The 15,137-nt window shown below is 53.4% G+C and overlaps 3 protein-coding genes across 3 annotated transcripts; 2 read left to right on the top strand and 1 right to left on the bottom strand.

The window, feature by feature from the left end:
* Nucleotides 1-2,413: 2,413 nt before the first annotated feature.
* IUM83_05994 (ABC transporter C family member 5) lies at nucleotides 2,414-6,235 on the top strand (the record flags this gene model as incomplete). Its single annotated transcript, XM_067930164.1, has 3 exons — nucleotides 2,414-2,595; nucleotides 4,264-4,316; nucleotides 4,392-6,235. 3 exons carry the CDS (start codon nucleotides 2,414-2,416, stop codon nucleotides 6,233-6,235), a joined length of 2,079 nt encoding a protein of 692 aa, XP_067782835.1.
* Nucleotides 6,236-7,988: 1,753 nt separating this feature from the next.
* On the bottom strand, nucleotides 7,989-9,341 carry IUM83_05993 (uncharacterized protein; the record flags this gene model as incomplete). The annotated part of the gene is made up of 7 exons (XM_067930163.1): nucleotides 7,989-8,001; nucleotides 8,100-8,123; nucleotides 8,188-8,198; nucleotides 8,274-8,305; nucleotides 8,963-9,036; nucleotides 9,111-9,169; nucleotides 9,282-9,341. The coding sequence occupies 7 exons, from the start codon at nucleotides 9,339-9,341 to the stop codon at nucleotides 7,989-7,991; spliced, it is 273 nt and encodes a 90-aa protein (XP_067782853.1).
* Nucleotides 9,342-13,677: 4,336 nt separating this feature from the next.
* Nucleotides 13,678-14,751, top strand: IUM83_05992 (ankyrin repeat and protein kinase domain-containing protein 1; the record flags this gene model as incomplete). Its single annotated transcript, XM_067930162.1, has 1 exon — nucleotides 13,678-14,751. The coding sequence occupies one exon, from the start codon at nucleotides 13,678-13,680 to the stop codon at nucleotides 14,749-14,751; it is 1,074 nt and encodes a 357-aa protein (XP_067782854.1).
* Nucleotides 14,752-15,137: the final 386 nt, after the last annotated feature.

The following is a 15,137-nucleotide window of genomic DNA, read 5'->3' as shown; positions in this document are numbered from 1 at the left end:
CGTTTGCGTCCTGCTTTCTTGTTGACATTCAACTTAATCAAACATCGTAGAGGCAATGTAGAGAGTACCATTATCCGCTCCACGCAAATGACATGCATCTAGAGCAATTATTGGCAGACAATACTGGAGCGTGTCCGTATAAATGCCGTACATGAAACACAATCGTTTGAACTTGTTATTGTGGGTTCGCTCGAAATCTACAACCGTTCCGGGGTTATTTACGACGAACATATCCAAGTAACTTTAAAGGATAGCTGTGTTGCAGGCTGAGAACCGATCCCTCCTGTAACTGTTCCAACACACGCCAAGCCGCATGGTAAGAAATCGTTAGCCCATAAGCACTGCGCGCCCAGTTGGCAACCAGCTTCAGACTCTTCCCGTCTCGGTTACACTCCATGCAATCTCGAGCAACTTTAACCAAGAATGCCTGGCTTACTTGGGATTGTAGCGCTGATGTAGATCCGTGTGCGCAACATGGGTGGCAGAATGAGTCTTGTCCAGATAGGTTATACGCACGACCGCTGTTTTCGACGATCGAGATCCGCGCAGCTGAAAGGAACACTCGGCATGTGATGATAAGACCACTTTTATGAAGTCGCGTCGATTTGAGGGCTTATTGTGATCAAAGCCGTGAACAACGCAGTATCGCGCAACGCTAGCCTTCAGCTCCTTGATGCTGGGGAATTCCATGTCAACGGCAAGCTCCACATCATCGTTTGCGTCCTCCACCACTAGGACTTCTTGCCTGGAAGCGAGTGGAGTGGTGGATGGGCGTCGGTTGTATTGCTGCAGGTTAGCTATTCTAATTTTAGGAGTGCCATAATTCTAAGTTTCGCAAGTCCTGACTGATTAGCAAACGCCTGACCGAATTGCAGATTCCCAGTCAAACACCTGACCAAATTGCAAATTCCCCTAAAAAAAAAAAAATTGAAAAATCATTTTTGACAAGATTGTGTCTTCGAGACACAATTTTAATTGTAATTAACTTTAAAAAAATTAACTAATCAAATAAGCGGAGAACGAAAATGTTGATACATGTAGTATGGATCACTCGTAAAATCCCCGGGAGAAAGTATTTAACTGTTTGATTGTATGGGTCCGGACCAGACACTTGTGACCTAAACGCAATATTTTGTTTTGAAACTGATGGCGAAGAAGAAGAAGCCGGGTATCTCCATTCGCGCGTACGCAGTAGCAGCTTCGGCATCCGCTGACCGACAGGAAACACATCCTCCACCGCAAAGTGGCAGTGCCTTCAGATGCTCATGAAAGAAGGAGAGCGGGCTACCCTTCAGAAAGGCGTTGATGACCGACCAATTAATACAAAGTGGAAGTACGAGGGCTACCAAAAATAACTTGCAGTGGAGCCATTCAATGGTGTTTAGCGAAGGCGTAGCCGTCATTGCTAGCAAGCTCCATCTCTTTTGAATTACGAGGTCGTAAGAAGAGTGTCCAAGAAGAAGAAGAAGAAGGGTAAAGCCATAGGCGTCTCCACGGTCTGTTGCTACGTTAACGCTATTGTAGACTTATATATTCAGCAGGAAGCCATCATGTTGAATTCCAATGAGCACTCCAAACACGTACAAGGTGAAGTTATTGCTCTCGACTGCTCAAGTGACGGAAAAATATACACAGATCACGGACCAATCGGAGGCCAATCGACGCAAATTTGTGATACCTTTTTCGTTTTGAACGACTTCATGGGGTCATGGCTCCCATGAGGTCGTTCGAAACGAAAAGGTATCACAAGAGCAGCGTTTTTGGTGTCACATTTCGGCTTACATCCGTTCGGGGATGTCCCTAATAATAATTTAAAAACGCATGCAATTGCATTTACATCAGTTTTGTGCGACACTGATTACTGATGGTAATTTACCATACGCGAGGACTGACTTTTTGCGGCTGTTATTTTATCTATTACCATGAGGTTGCGTGAGTTTTTTTAAACTGTTTACGCTTTCCCATAATTTCGCTGTCGAGCGTAAACAGAAAACAAAAAGGTATTTTAAAGCAATTGGCGTGAGAGCCGTTCTTTGCGGTGAAGGCCGGCAAACGCACAACACTACATGCACCAGTACAGCGGCGCGGATAAACATGGATATTCGTGTTGATGCGAGCCCCATGCCGGAGGCCCAATAGTGCGTCCACCATTGAGTACGCTAATTTGAATTGAAGGGACTAACACGATCGCACTTGGGTGATTCTAGCAAACAAATATTTTGATCAATGGATCACTCGGTCTCCTTTAAACCCGTTGGTTGGAGATCGTTGCTCTGGACAAGGAATGATGGTGCCTCGATATGCGGGATTTGCCAAACCGCTGTTCCGTCTTGTTGTCCCTCTGCGCGGGGCGAGAGCCCAGTCAGTCACTGCCCAATTCGCCACGACAGGCCCAATTCCAGTCACTCCCGCCATGACGGTGTTGACCCAGACGGACACCACGTCCATCGTGTCCCCCGCTACCAAGGCCAAGCAGACCGGCTACTCCACGTTCGCCAGCGTCAACGACCAAGTGGATGAAACCAAACAGAGACTGCACCATGCCGAGTCCGCCACGCCCGGCACGGCGTCCTTCTGGTCGCGGCTCTTCTTCTCGTACGCCAACCCCATGATGAGCGCCGGCAACACTCGCCAGCTCGACAACGACGACCTGTGGGAGCTCGAGGGCGAGAACCGCTCGGCTGCTGCGTTTGACGAGTTCGTGGTGCACTACGAGCGCCACGACAAGTCTATCGTCAAGGCCATGGTGACCACCTACGGGGGGCGGTTCCTGCTCTGCGGCCTGGCGATGCTCTTCTCCACCGCATGCGATGTGTTCGCCCCAGCTGTGCTGAACCACGTGATCACGGTGTTCGAGTCCCCGACGATTGATATGTACAACCTCAGTGCGTGGCTCGGCGTCTTCTTCGCGTCCAGAATCGTCAACGCAGTTGTGGCGACCCAGATGAGGTTCTACCTCGAGCTGATCGCGTTGCGACTGACGGTGGCGCTTAAGTCGCTTCTGTTCAGGAAGGCTATGCGTCGGAGCATCCAGAGCAAGGGCGAGTCCGAGGCGGTCGACATCTCGAACCTCTTTTCGTCGGATGTCGAGAATGTGCTCTGGGCTGCGTTCCAGATCAATAATTTGTGGATTATCCCCCTCCAGATTGTGGTGGTGATCTACATGCTGTACGCTGTCATCGACCTTGCTGCATTTGCTGGACTGGGGGTCATTGTGATCTCGATGTTGCTGAGCTATGTCATTGCCAAACTGTCGGGAAGTGCGTTCGAAGACATTATGAAGTACAAGGACGATCGCATGAAGACGATCAAGGAGGTTTTCAATGCCATTCAAATCGTGAAACTCAACGCGTGGGAAAACAAATTCGCTGACAAAATCCACAAGCTGCGTGCTACGGAACTGTCAGCTGTGAAGAAGTTCATGTACATTGTTGCTGTCAACATTTTCGTGCTGTGGGCTTCGCCGTTGGCGGTGTCGGCGATGTCGTTTGCAGTGTACGCAATTGTGATGGAGAAAGCGCTGACAGCGGCCAAGGTGTTCACTGCTGTCGCTCTTTTCAACGCTCTTCGTGACCCGCTGAGAGACTTGCCGACCGTTATTCAGACGTGCATTCGAGCAAAGGTTTCGATCAACCGATTCGCGGATTACCTCTCACTAGACGAGTTCAACCCGACCAACGTTATCCACGATGACCCCAAGCAGCCAGGCGATGTTGTGATCGTTGTTGAAGACGGTACCTTCGGTTGGACGGAGGAAACAGCTCTGCTAAACCACGTGAACCTCACCGTAAAGAAGGGTGATCTGGTCCTTGTGCACGGCTCCGTCGGCAGCGGCAAGTCTTCGCTGTGTTCGGCGCTGCTGGGGGAAATGAACAAACTGGGCGGTAACGTGTTCGTCCGGGGACGAGTTGCCTACTACTCTCAAGAGACGTGGATCCAAAACATGACCATCCGCGATAATATTCTCTTCGGACTGCCGTACGACAAGGAGAAGTACACACGCGTGATCGCGGCATGTGGCTTGCTGCCAGACCTCAAACAATTCCCCGGAGGTGACGCGACGGAGATCGGCCAGAAGGGAGTGAACCTTTCAGGAGGTCAGAAGGCTCGCGTGTGCCTGGCCCGCGCATGTTACTCGGATGCTGATATTCTGCTGCTCGACTCCCCGCTGGCTGCTGTGGACGCGATCGTGCAGAATCAGATTTTCGGTGAATGCATCTGCAACTTGCTGGCGGCCAAGACAGTGGTGCTTGTGACTCACAGTGCCGACATCATTGCGAGTGAAGCTGCGAACATGAAGGTGTTGGTGGAAGGTGGTAAGTTGTCGGTCGCTCGGCATGATGTCGCTTTGCCGCGGTGCTCGTACACTCTACCGCTGTCTCCTCGTTCAGCAAACGACGACGCTAGCCATGATGGAGACAACAACGCTAACAAGGATAGGGATGCTGGCCGACTGATTGACGACGAGGAACGTGAGGAAGGTCGCGTGTCCAAGGAGGTGTTTTCGAACTACTTTGACTCGCTCGGTGGTGTGAAGGTGTGTATCTTCCTTTTCGCGGTACAGACACTATGGCAGGTTTTCCAGATCGGGAGTGACTTGTGGTTGAGTCACTGGACTGGGCAAAAGAACGGTTCATACAACCCAGAGAATACCGCGTACAACATGAAAGTGTACTCGTTACTGGCAACCGGTGCTGCTGTTATGGTTTTCGTTCGCTCAGCCACGGTGGTGATTGTTGGTCTTCGGGCATCTCGTCACCTTTTTGATCACATGACGGTATCTTTGCTGAAAGCTCCTCTCCGCTTCTTCGATGCGAACCCCATTGGACGCATCGTGAATCGGTACGGCGATGACATGTCTGCCGTAGATTTCATGATCCCATTTGCGTTTGGAGGTTTCCTTACCATGGTCTTCTTCACGGTTTGCCAGCTTGCAACTGCCGTGTACACCTTGAATTTCTTGGGTGCATTGATTATCCCACTGATTTGGATGTATGTGAAGATCGCCAACTTCTATCTCGCTCCGTCTCGCGAGATCTCGCGCTTGTGGAAAGTATCATCTTCTCCCGTACTGAGCCACGTTTCTCAGTCGGAGGAAGGTGTAGTCGTCATTCGCGCGTTTGGCCAGGATACCATCGGGCGTATGGTCACCGAGAATTTCATTCGCAACGACGTGAACAGTAAATGCTGGTTTGCCGAGACTGTCACACAGCAGTGGTTTCAAGTGCGTATGCAGTTGATCGGTTGCGGGGTGGTTTTTCTCCTGGTGTCTGGGTTGGTGTACCTGCGTGACTTCCTATCTCCTGGTCTGGTAGGACTCGCATTCACGTACGCTCTTAGCGTCGACAGCGGCCTTGCCAGTCTTGTCCAGGGTTGGTCCGCGGTGGAAATACTTATGGTCAGTCCCGAACGCATTCTCGAGTACGGCTCAATCCCCGCTGAGGGAAGTCAACGGCCACTCGTGATTGAGCCCGATGCCTCCTGGCCTCGTTCCTCCACCGTGCAGTTCCAGGATGTCGTGTTCAGCTACAAACAGGGCGGCAAACCCGTGCTCAAGGGTCTGTCCTTCGACATCCGCAACAACGAGAAGATCGGCATCGTCGGACGCACCGGCGCGGGCAAGTCCAGCCTCACTATGGCGCTCTTTCGCATCAACGAGCTGGTGTCCGGCCGCATCCTCATCGACGGCGTGGACGTCGCCACCATGCCGCTGCGCACGCTGCGTTCGAACCTGTCCATCATCCCGCAGTCGCCCGTGCTGTTCAAGGGTTCGCTGCGCGCGTACATGGACCCATTCGACGAGTTCACTGACGCCGAGATCTGGAGCGCGCTGGAGAAGGTGGACATGAAGACGCAGGTGTCGTCGCTGGAGGGTCAGTTGGCGTACGAGCTGAGCGAGAACGGCGAGAACTTCAGCGTGGGCGAGCGGCAGATGCTGTGCATGGCTCGCGCGCTGCTGACGCGGTGCCGCATCGTGGTGATGGATGAGGCGACAGCGTCCATCGACCACGCGACGGAGAAGAAGCTGCAGGAGATGATCAAGCGCGACTTCCAGGACGCGACGGTGTTGACGATCGCTCATCGGTTGGGCACGGTGCTGCACTCGGACCGCATCATGGTGCTGAGCGACGGTCGAGTGGTGGAGTTCGACAGTCCTCGCAACTTGGTGAAGAATGGGAGCGGCGTGTTCTATGAGCTAGCGAGTGAAGGACGATATCTCGATCAGTTGCTTTAACTAATGACGGGGAAGCTCTGGATTTTGTAGGAAGTCTTTAGGCGAAAACATCGTAATATTAATACGCTTGAAAAGGAAAATAAACAGTAAATTGTGTAACGTAGAGTACGTACCGACTACCCAAAAACATCTCTTGCGCCAGCTTCTCAGCCTTAGCATCTGCCCCACGCTACGCTAAAGTTTTCACATCAAGCCGCAAGCATCTCTCTTCGGACGACATTCACGCGAACAGATTACTTCGGATCTATTGTCTAGGAAAAACGTAGGAATTTGTTGCAAATATGGTCGCACCTACTCCAGATAAAACCAAACTTTAGTAGATGAGAGTATTCACGGTCACTTTTGAGCGAGGAAGCGTCAAGTTGGAGACCAGTGGACTTCGTACAGACACTGATCGGCGACGATCGGACTTAAGGGAGACCTGTCGGGCTCGAGGAAAATAACGAAGTGTATATCGTTCTCGCCCTGGTCGCCCATGCCACGCCGTGCCCAGCGTTCATCAACAACCTCCTCAACCAAGCCGAGCAGACTGCGGTCACGTTGTCACCCGACGTGTCGCTTGTAGGGCTTCTCAATACACGATCGGAGGCTGTCAGCCTTGTTGCTCCAGCTGCGGCACCTCGAGTTGGCACGACGCCGACGATTTACGCGCACGTCGACCGGGTTCTTGGCTGTATCGCGCCCGCCGCTGGTGTTGCCGCTGCCATCACGTCGCACACCTTCCGACGTGGCGGCGCTCAGCACGCCAGCGGTTGCGAGAAGATCACTGCGCGCTCGGTTTTCAACCGCGATGCTTGGAATCTGACTAGAACAAACATAGGGTTTAATTACATATTCAATACCAGCAGGGAGGACCAATCACAAGATCGCCAAGGTTCTCAGCAGATACAACATCAAGGTCAGTGTCCCGCTTCAAGACCTGTCCAGTTTCGACATCCAGACGCTTGAGTAGATTGAAGGTGCCTAGCGCATCCTGTTCGCCGTCTGCCCTCAGCTCGAATCGGAGAGATTCTACAACAACCAAACAACAAGCTCCCCGATGTGCTTATCGCGTGTACTACCCGCTGTTGACGGACTTTAATCGCGAGAGCCATATTGTCAAGCGTATCGAGTCTGCGTTGCGCATGCCCGTTGCTCGCTGGCTGACCTCCACGCTTGATCCACGTATCGCGCTAAAGCTACTGCTCCGTTTGTAGACATCTTGCACACCGACACACCTCGAACTGAAGCCAAGAGAGCCGCGCTACGAGCATCAATCCGCTGTCATTAAAGATCTTATCGAGAACTCAAATCACCAGGACGTTCGCATGGACATGCTTGAGGCAAAGATAAACGGCGATCCGGCGCCACTTACACACAAGCGAACAAAGGAGGACGAAGACACACCTGACGTGAGTGGGGAGCGGAAGGAATAGCAACACCGAGGATCGGTAACGCACCCGCATGCGACTTGGTTTATCTGGTACGCTCAGGATCCGCGCTGGCAAGTCGGTGCGCCAAACTTTTCGTCGCTTTCATGAGGATTTTCCTCGCTAATGGCTTCACTCAGGACTCAGCGACAGGGGGATACCGCGATCGAGTGCTGGAGCTCGGGACGCGGGCCGAGGGATCCATCTTCTTCTACCTGAAAACCGATCACGATGTCAACTTCCGTGGCTCCAGCCTGCCCTTACATATCTTCAGCGAACTCACTGCGCTAGGGCACTCAATACCATCGTCCAACGCCACCGGCGGCTGCTACTGACAGCAGTAATCAACGCCCGGCCCTGGATACGTGTAATACATGTTTGATGCTGTCGTAAGTAGGCGCGGCAACAACATGCAAATACGTGTACTTTCATCTTTGCCGCACACACACACGAACCTCAGACGCACACCACTGCGTGAGCTACACAGTGCCTCGCTTCGAACAGCAACAGCCATAGCCAGAAACATGGAGGAGAGATACGAACGCCCGCATAGCCTACACATTGTAGCTCCAACGCTTCCGTCAAGACCTCCAACCAGTAGCAAACGATAACGATGGCTCAATTTGAACAATTATCCCCAGGAACGAGTCCCTGCGCCGCTCTTCCAGTTGAGTTACATCGTTGTGAGGGAGCGGGGAGGGGGGGGCGCGCGGCGGGGGGGGGGCGGAGCCGTTTTCTGGTTGTGTTTGGGTCGGGGGCGGAGGAGGTCCGCGCGTCAGTGTTGATGAAAAGACGTTGAGGCCTCACGATTGGCGCAGGTTAACCTGAGAGTGAGAGGTGGCAAGTTCTTACCGGTAGATAGGTAACCGATAGGAGGACATAGTAATCGCTGGCAAACGGTATTCGAAATAGCCGGACAAATTGTCCGGACGACCGCAAAAATCTGGCCTCGTCGTTCAATTTTCATGCTCGTGGGCACATGGCGTTCAAGTCAAAATGCATTCTATTTACAAACGTGTGTTTTGCTCGGCATCTTTTTGCGCACATCAAACTTTACTTTCCCTAAACGCGAAGATCGTACAGTCAAAAGTGTTGGTACGGTGCCTATCTTGGGGTAAATTTTGTGTAGGGGAGACAAGCCCGATAAGGTCCTCAGGTCGGTATTTTCTGGCTTGGTTATGCGAAAACTAATCGGGACATGCTGTTGGCTGGTGTTGCTGCCCCAGAGGTTGCGAGTAGCTATTCGCGTACTGTTAGGACGCCGAGACCGATTTCATCGATGCCGCTATTACCCAGCGTAAAGCTGGCAAAAATGTACGCGAGTCCGATCGCCATCGCAGGTATCCTACGTCTACTTGCAGCAGGTGACCCGTGGAGTACCGGCTATGCTCGCTGCACGACAACATCATGGTGATTACTCACAAGAACAGTGGTGTGTTTTGTTGCAGCGGCTTCGCGAACCTTACCAAGTGAGCTTGGAATGAAAACGATTAACCCATCGCGCTCGCCGAGGGTCCTGGTGCCTCTGGAATGACCAAGGGAAAATGGTGTCGCAAGTACAGTTGCCAAGTTAACATGTAAGATCGCTCCTGCAAACCGAATTTCGAGGGGGCAGACGACAGGTATTCATTACACACCAAGTAGGCCAATTCGCAGGGTTGAGCCCACTTTGTTGAGAATACATATTGGAAACCCATTTCGCCTTGCTGTTTGATGTTGAATATAAGTTGTGCGAGCATGTTCAAACCGCATTACTTTTAAACCAAAACAATTGTTCTGCCTGGACGTCGGGTTAAGCGCAGACAAATGCACAGATCGAGGTCAGCTAGATCCACAGATACAAAATACGCTGCACTGCGTCATCGCCCTAAGTGCGATGACGCAGTACTGAACCATAGCCTTTCTGGTCCTCCTTTTTCCATTATCGACCACGGCGCGTACGCGTTCCACTGTCTTGCCAGGCCTCCGCGGCAGCTCCACCGCGCCAAATTCCATGACCGCAGGCGCAGTCGCCAGATAACCCGGAAGCCGTGAGCCGGCCTCCAGGCACTCGAAGGTCCTCGTACCGGCTGCCGGAGACGCCAGCAGAAGCAGGCAGACTGCCCGAGCCCAGCGCCGCTGCTGGAGACGGAGATTTCGCCGTCGTGTTGCGTAGCAAGGACGGATTGACCTAACAAGATTTTTTTATCGAGGCAGTACGGTGCTGGGTTGTTCTAGGGCGAATTGGCTGCTTATTGGAGCGTTGGATATATTATCAAGCGAAAGGTTTTTTGTGGACCGCTGTGCAACAAAGCCCTAAGTGAAGTTGAGCATCTAGAGTTCGAGCCTGTATTTTGCAAGGTGTATGCGAAGCGACCTGACCCCTATCGGGTCCAACTGAACTTAGACGTGAATAGCGATGGCTTGGCAAGTATTCACAGCGTAGTGGCCGGACTTGTGAAAACAGCTAAGGTTCACGGCACTCAATAAAACCGCTACTTGGGGATAGCACATCAAGGCTTCCCGAATAGTGAGATCTCCCGGGCATGTTTAGGGCATAGAGTTGTGCAAGGGTCAGTGATCGTGGTGTTAATGTATAATATAGCCATACATGTATATCAGGGTTGATATGCAGGCCCGTTGAGAAAGGGCGGGAAAATTACGTTGCTACTAGACAAGGAGATCTCATTTTGTTCCATGGAGATCATGTTCATGCTGGAGCCAGTACGAAGTGGAGAATATCCGTCTTCACTGCTATGTGCGTAGGCATTCGGCAGAAGCCAAATGGAACGGAGGCCGTTACGTTCAAAACGATGATGCAACAATTGAATGTAGTTGTTAATTCTCGCCGCGGCGTTAGAGAACACAGGTCGGCGTGCACTAAGCGAGGGCCCTTAGTGTGACAGTAACTACAACACTTGAGACTCCTCCATAAAGCACATCAGTCGTGAGCGTCGCAACGAGCATCAGCCCCGCCGAGCTCGACCACGTGATGCATAGGAGGAAAATAAGAACAACTACGACGAGAAGGAGGACGACGAGAGAGATGAGAAAGATGATGGCGATGAGGAAGACAGCGATCTAAATGAGGTTGATGAAAACTCGTCGGAGGAAAGCGTGGAAGGAGAGAGAGACGATGAGATGAATTACGCAAGCGGCAGTGATCAGCGAGGTAAGCGAAGGTGAGGCCGATAGCAGTGCGGTGGAGTATAGCGAGGAGAAGGGAGATGAATTCGATTTGTGACGTGAGCGTCGGATAAACACAGCAGGTAGCAGATACTTTCAATTAATTTGCTTAACTAGGCTAGCGGAAGGAGTACTACATTTAGGTGACCAGCTGAAAATAGACGACCGGCATAAAACAGGTGGGTGACCAGAAGAAAATAAGTGACCGGAAGAACTTGGCGTAGGATTTACGCCCACAGACGCACTTCTCAACAAATACAATCCACCCATCGTCGGGCGTCGTGGCAGAGTGTGCCTACTATAACGACCACGTGACCATGTTGTCGTACAGGCGTGCAGCACGATTCCGTTGCTCACGGACAAGAAGGGCGGGTCCTACACTGTGTTCGTCTTCGCTTTTTTCACGTCGTTTGGGTATCAGCATTAAACGGACTGTCAAGCGCGAGTGAGAGATCGTCTAACTCTAGTTTTTCGTTATGTGACCATGATACCAACGTTGGGAGGGATTCCTGTCGGGCAAATGCTATCATCTGGCTCACATACCCACTAGAAGTGTTGGCGAACACTAACTCAAAGGACACCAACCCACGTAGCCTTCGCACTCTGCCGACATGCATGGGGCTTCTGGTAGGTGCTTTTAGGGGGCGACGCAGATTTGTTATTTTCGTATTTGCTGGCTATACAGTGAAGAGGCCCTTGTGCGGATCTGCGGTGTCGTTGCCCCAGCAGATCCTGCGAAGGGATCTCCCCGGACATGTCACGCGTACCAATAGTGCTTTACCAAAACACGTCGGTGCATTCTCCCGAAAAGGTGTAGCCTTTGTCGTTCACGCCGCCGTCGTTCTATCCCAATGTTGTGGATTGCAGCCATCGAAGACTGGTAGCAGCTACGTATTGGGTGTTCTTTGACGTAGTGTTCGCCAGTGGTTCCTCGACGTATCGTTCATCACGACTGGCCTATCACTTCAATACACTTTCTAAACTGCGTCTTCGACATAGAAATAGCATAGAAACGTTTTACGATGCTTCGTGCAATCTGCACGACGAATTCCATTTATCTATGGGGGAAATTCCAAATTACGTCCGTAATTTTGAACTAATTCCAGTATACGTCCGTCAGGCGTATTTAACGACAGAACGCACTAATAAGCAGCGTTAAATTACTGTCCGCCGTAACAGTAAGGTAGCCAGCCACGGAACGCTTAGACCGGAGGGAAACCTAGAGTCCATTCGAATGTATACCAGTGCGATTGTATTGACGTGCTGGTCCGTCACATCGCTACGAGTACATATAGCAGCAATACCATTGTATGGTATTGTATACAGGTACATTTTCCATACATACTACAAAAGGTGTACACTAAAGGAGATAGAACCTCTATGAGATGTAGTAGGGCGCTGAAGGAGCACCCTGCAACCGTGGACTCCCTTCTCCTGTCATGGATACGTCTTCACCGTTATCGCTGTCAAAAGCGTCGATGAACCGTTGGCAAACGCTTTGTCAACTTCCTGTTCCTGTTTTGTAGTTCTTAGAACGGTACCTTGATCTCACGAAGGCTGCGAGCCATCTTGCCGAAGGGATTGTCGAAGTAATATAGCGGTCTGTACTGTACGAGTTTTATCACAATGTACATTTGGTGTACGAAGCCTTCTATTACGGTGATTACGGTTCTCTACGGACGTATTCTGGAATTAGTTCAAAATTACGGACGAAATTGGAATTTCCCTTTATCTATACATGTTTTACATGTTTGGGATTTCTTACTTGTTTTCAGTATGCTCCGTTCCCTAACCCTTTTTGTAAACATGGGCTGTATCGACAGGCTAAAATTAATACAGCTTACAGCATACACACGGAAGCCTGGATTTTTTGGAATATCCAGAATAGTTCTAAAATAATCTTATTCGGTGGGATTTTATCCAAACGACGACGTTGACGACTGCGACTGCTGGGCCACCACCGACCAGGTGGCGCTGTCTCGGTGCGAAGCTCTCGCGCTCGCACAGCACGAAAGCGAAGTGTAGGTATAAGGCGTTAGCAGACCACCGACACCCATCGCTGACGTGGCGCGCGCGCAGCAAATCCGTTGTAGCAAGACTGGCAGTCTGACTGCCAGCGGCGCTGCCCGTGATCATCATGGTGTCGGCGCTCCGAGAACCGCCAGCGTACAGCGGCGCTGCACATCGCGGAGCACGACCATCGGGTCACCAGGAAGCGCCCGCGAGCGCCGGCTGAAGCCGAGGGTGCCAATGCAGCTCGGCTCGAGCTCCGCCGCCGCCTCCGCCAATGGCCTGGCGACACGATCAAAGCGGCTGGCGGGTGCACCGGAGCCCATGACGTCAAGCCGCAGAGAAGAGGCGCGGCGGCGCCGGGATCTTCCGCCCTGCATGGGACATGGGACAGCTCGCTCGTGCCCAGTGCCCGCGCCCATGGGCTCAGCGGCGGCTTCGGCGGCAGAAAATAGCTGCGTGGTGGCGTCAGTTGACGAGCCGTGCTGCGTCGCAGCGGACTGCCCTGCAACAGCTTATCTCTGGGCGCTGCCCAGGTGGCGCGGGCGAAGCGCCCGAGGCCACAGGAACTGAACCTCCATGGCACTGGCCAGTTGTGTTAGATTTTGTATTCGCCGCTGCCCTAGCCCGCCAAGCTGGGACCACAAATGGCGGCGGCTGCTGGAAGGGGCGACCCACTCACTCGCACATATTCGCTGCGGAGCGCAGTCCTCACCTCGCGGAAGCAGGTATCAGCACAGCCGCACTCCCGCCCGGATCCGTCGAACGGCTCGTACATTCTAGCGAACAACAGGCAGCCGCTTGTCCCCTCCCCTCCCTCCACCTTCAGTCGAAGTTATCCCCAGACCAGCCACGACCATGACGCTCAGCGGACCCGTGAAGCAGCAGCTCGAGGCCGCGCGCGGCTACGTGTACCCGACGGACGGCGCGCTCGTGCCCGTGAGCGCCAAGAAGGTGGCGGCGCACCAACTGCTGCACGGCTACCGCCACCGCAGCGCCAAGGTGTGGCACTTCCTGGGCCACAAGCTGGCGGCCATCAAGACGGTCAAGCAGCGCAAGAAGCTGCTCGAGGTCGTGGCCAAGGGCGACCTGGCCGAGGTCATGGACGCGCTCAACGCGGGCGCCGAGCTCTCGGCCAAGAGCTCGCTGGGCCACTCGCCCGCCTACGTGGCCGCGGCCAACGGCTTCCACCACGTGCTGTCGCTGCTGCTGGAGCGCGGCGCCAGCGCCAACGACGTGGCCCTGGACGGCTCCACGCCGCTGCACGCCGCCTGCGAGAACAACCACGATCGCGCGGCCAAGATCCTGCTCAAGTATAACGCGCGCGTGGACGTGGCGGCGCTCAGCGGCTTGACGCCGCTGCACATCGCGGCCAAGCACGGCCACACGGAGATCGTGGCCGTCCTGCTCGCGGCCAAGGCCAAGTACGACTTCCCCGTGCGGGACTCGACCACGACGGCGCTGCTGCTGGCCTGCATGGCCGGCCACTCGAACGTCGTCGAGCAGCTGCTGGACGCCGGCGCCGACCCGCAGGTGGAGGACGCGGACGGCAACACGCCGCTGCACTTTACGAGCCGCGACGGTAACTACCGCGCGACGTACCTTCTGCTGACGGCCGGCGCGGACCCGGACATGCCCAACGAGCAGGACCAGACCGCCTTCGACATGGCCGAGCTACACGGCCACTCGCACGTGCAGTACCTGCTCGAGACGAACGGCATGGGCGTGGACGGCCAGACTGTGGACGAGATGGACATGGCCTGCGCGCAGGACGCGCGGCTGAGCGAGTCGCTGGCCCGCAACCGGCCCGAGATCGCCGAGGTGATCGTCAAGCTCCACATGAAGTACGCGGGCTACTTCGCCCTGGGCGCGCTGCCCGAGGACGAGCGCGTGACCGAGTTCGCGGAGAACCCGAACCAGTTGCTGTTTTAGGCGAGCTGTCGCCAGTGGAACGCTACGGTGCTATTACTACTATATGTACAACAACCCATGCGCAAAATCAAGCAAGAGAGAGAGAGAGAGAGCAGCTCCATGCGAGGCCGGCGGTATCAAAGCCTGTCTCCATACCCCCACCATCAATAAATCTAGCCCCACCATTCAGCACGATTCCAGCGACAGAAGCAGGAGCAGAGCGAGCGCGTTCCACTCGATGTGTGTGCAGAGAGATAGAGTCTATGTGAAAACTGGAATGTAGTCGAACAAATCATTCGCTTCGAACGAACTCGTTGAACTCGTCTGGTCCCTACAGTTAGTACACTCGCGAGTTGATCCTGTTGACCCTCCATCGAGTTGAAGTGCTGCCCGAAAGTCACCTTCAA

This window comes from Phytophthora cinnamomi (assembly GCF_018691715.1).
Source record: "Phytophthora cinnamomi strain GKB4 chromosome Unknown Contig104, whole genome shotgun sequence".
In the NCBI taxonomy this organism is placed as follows: domain Eukaryota; phylum Oomycota; class Peronosporomycetes; order Peronosporales; family Peronosporaceae; genus Phytophthora; species Phytophthora cinnamomi.
This window is presented reverse-complemented; position numbering and strand designations above follow the sequence as displayed.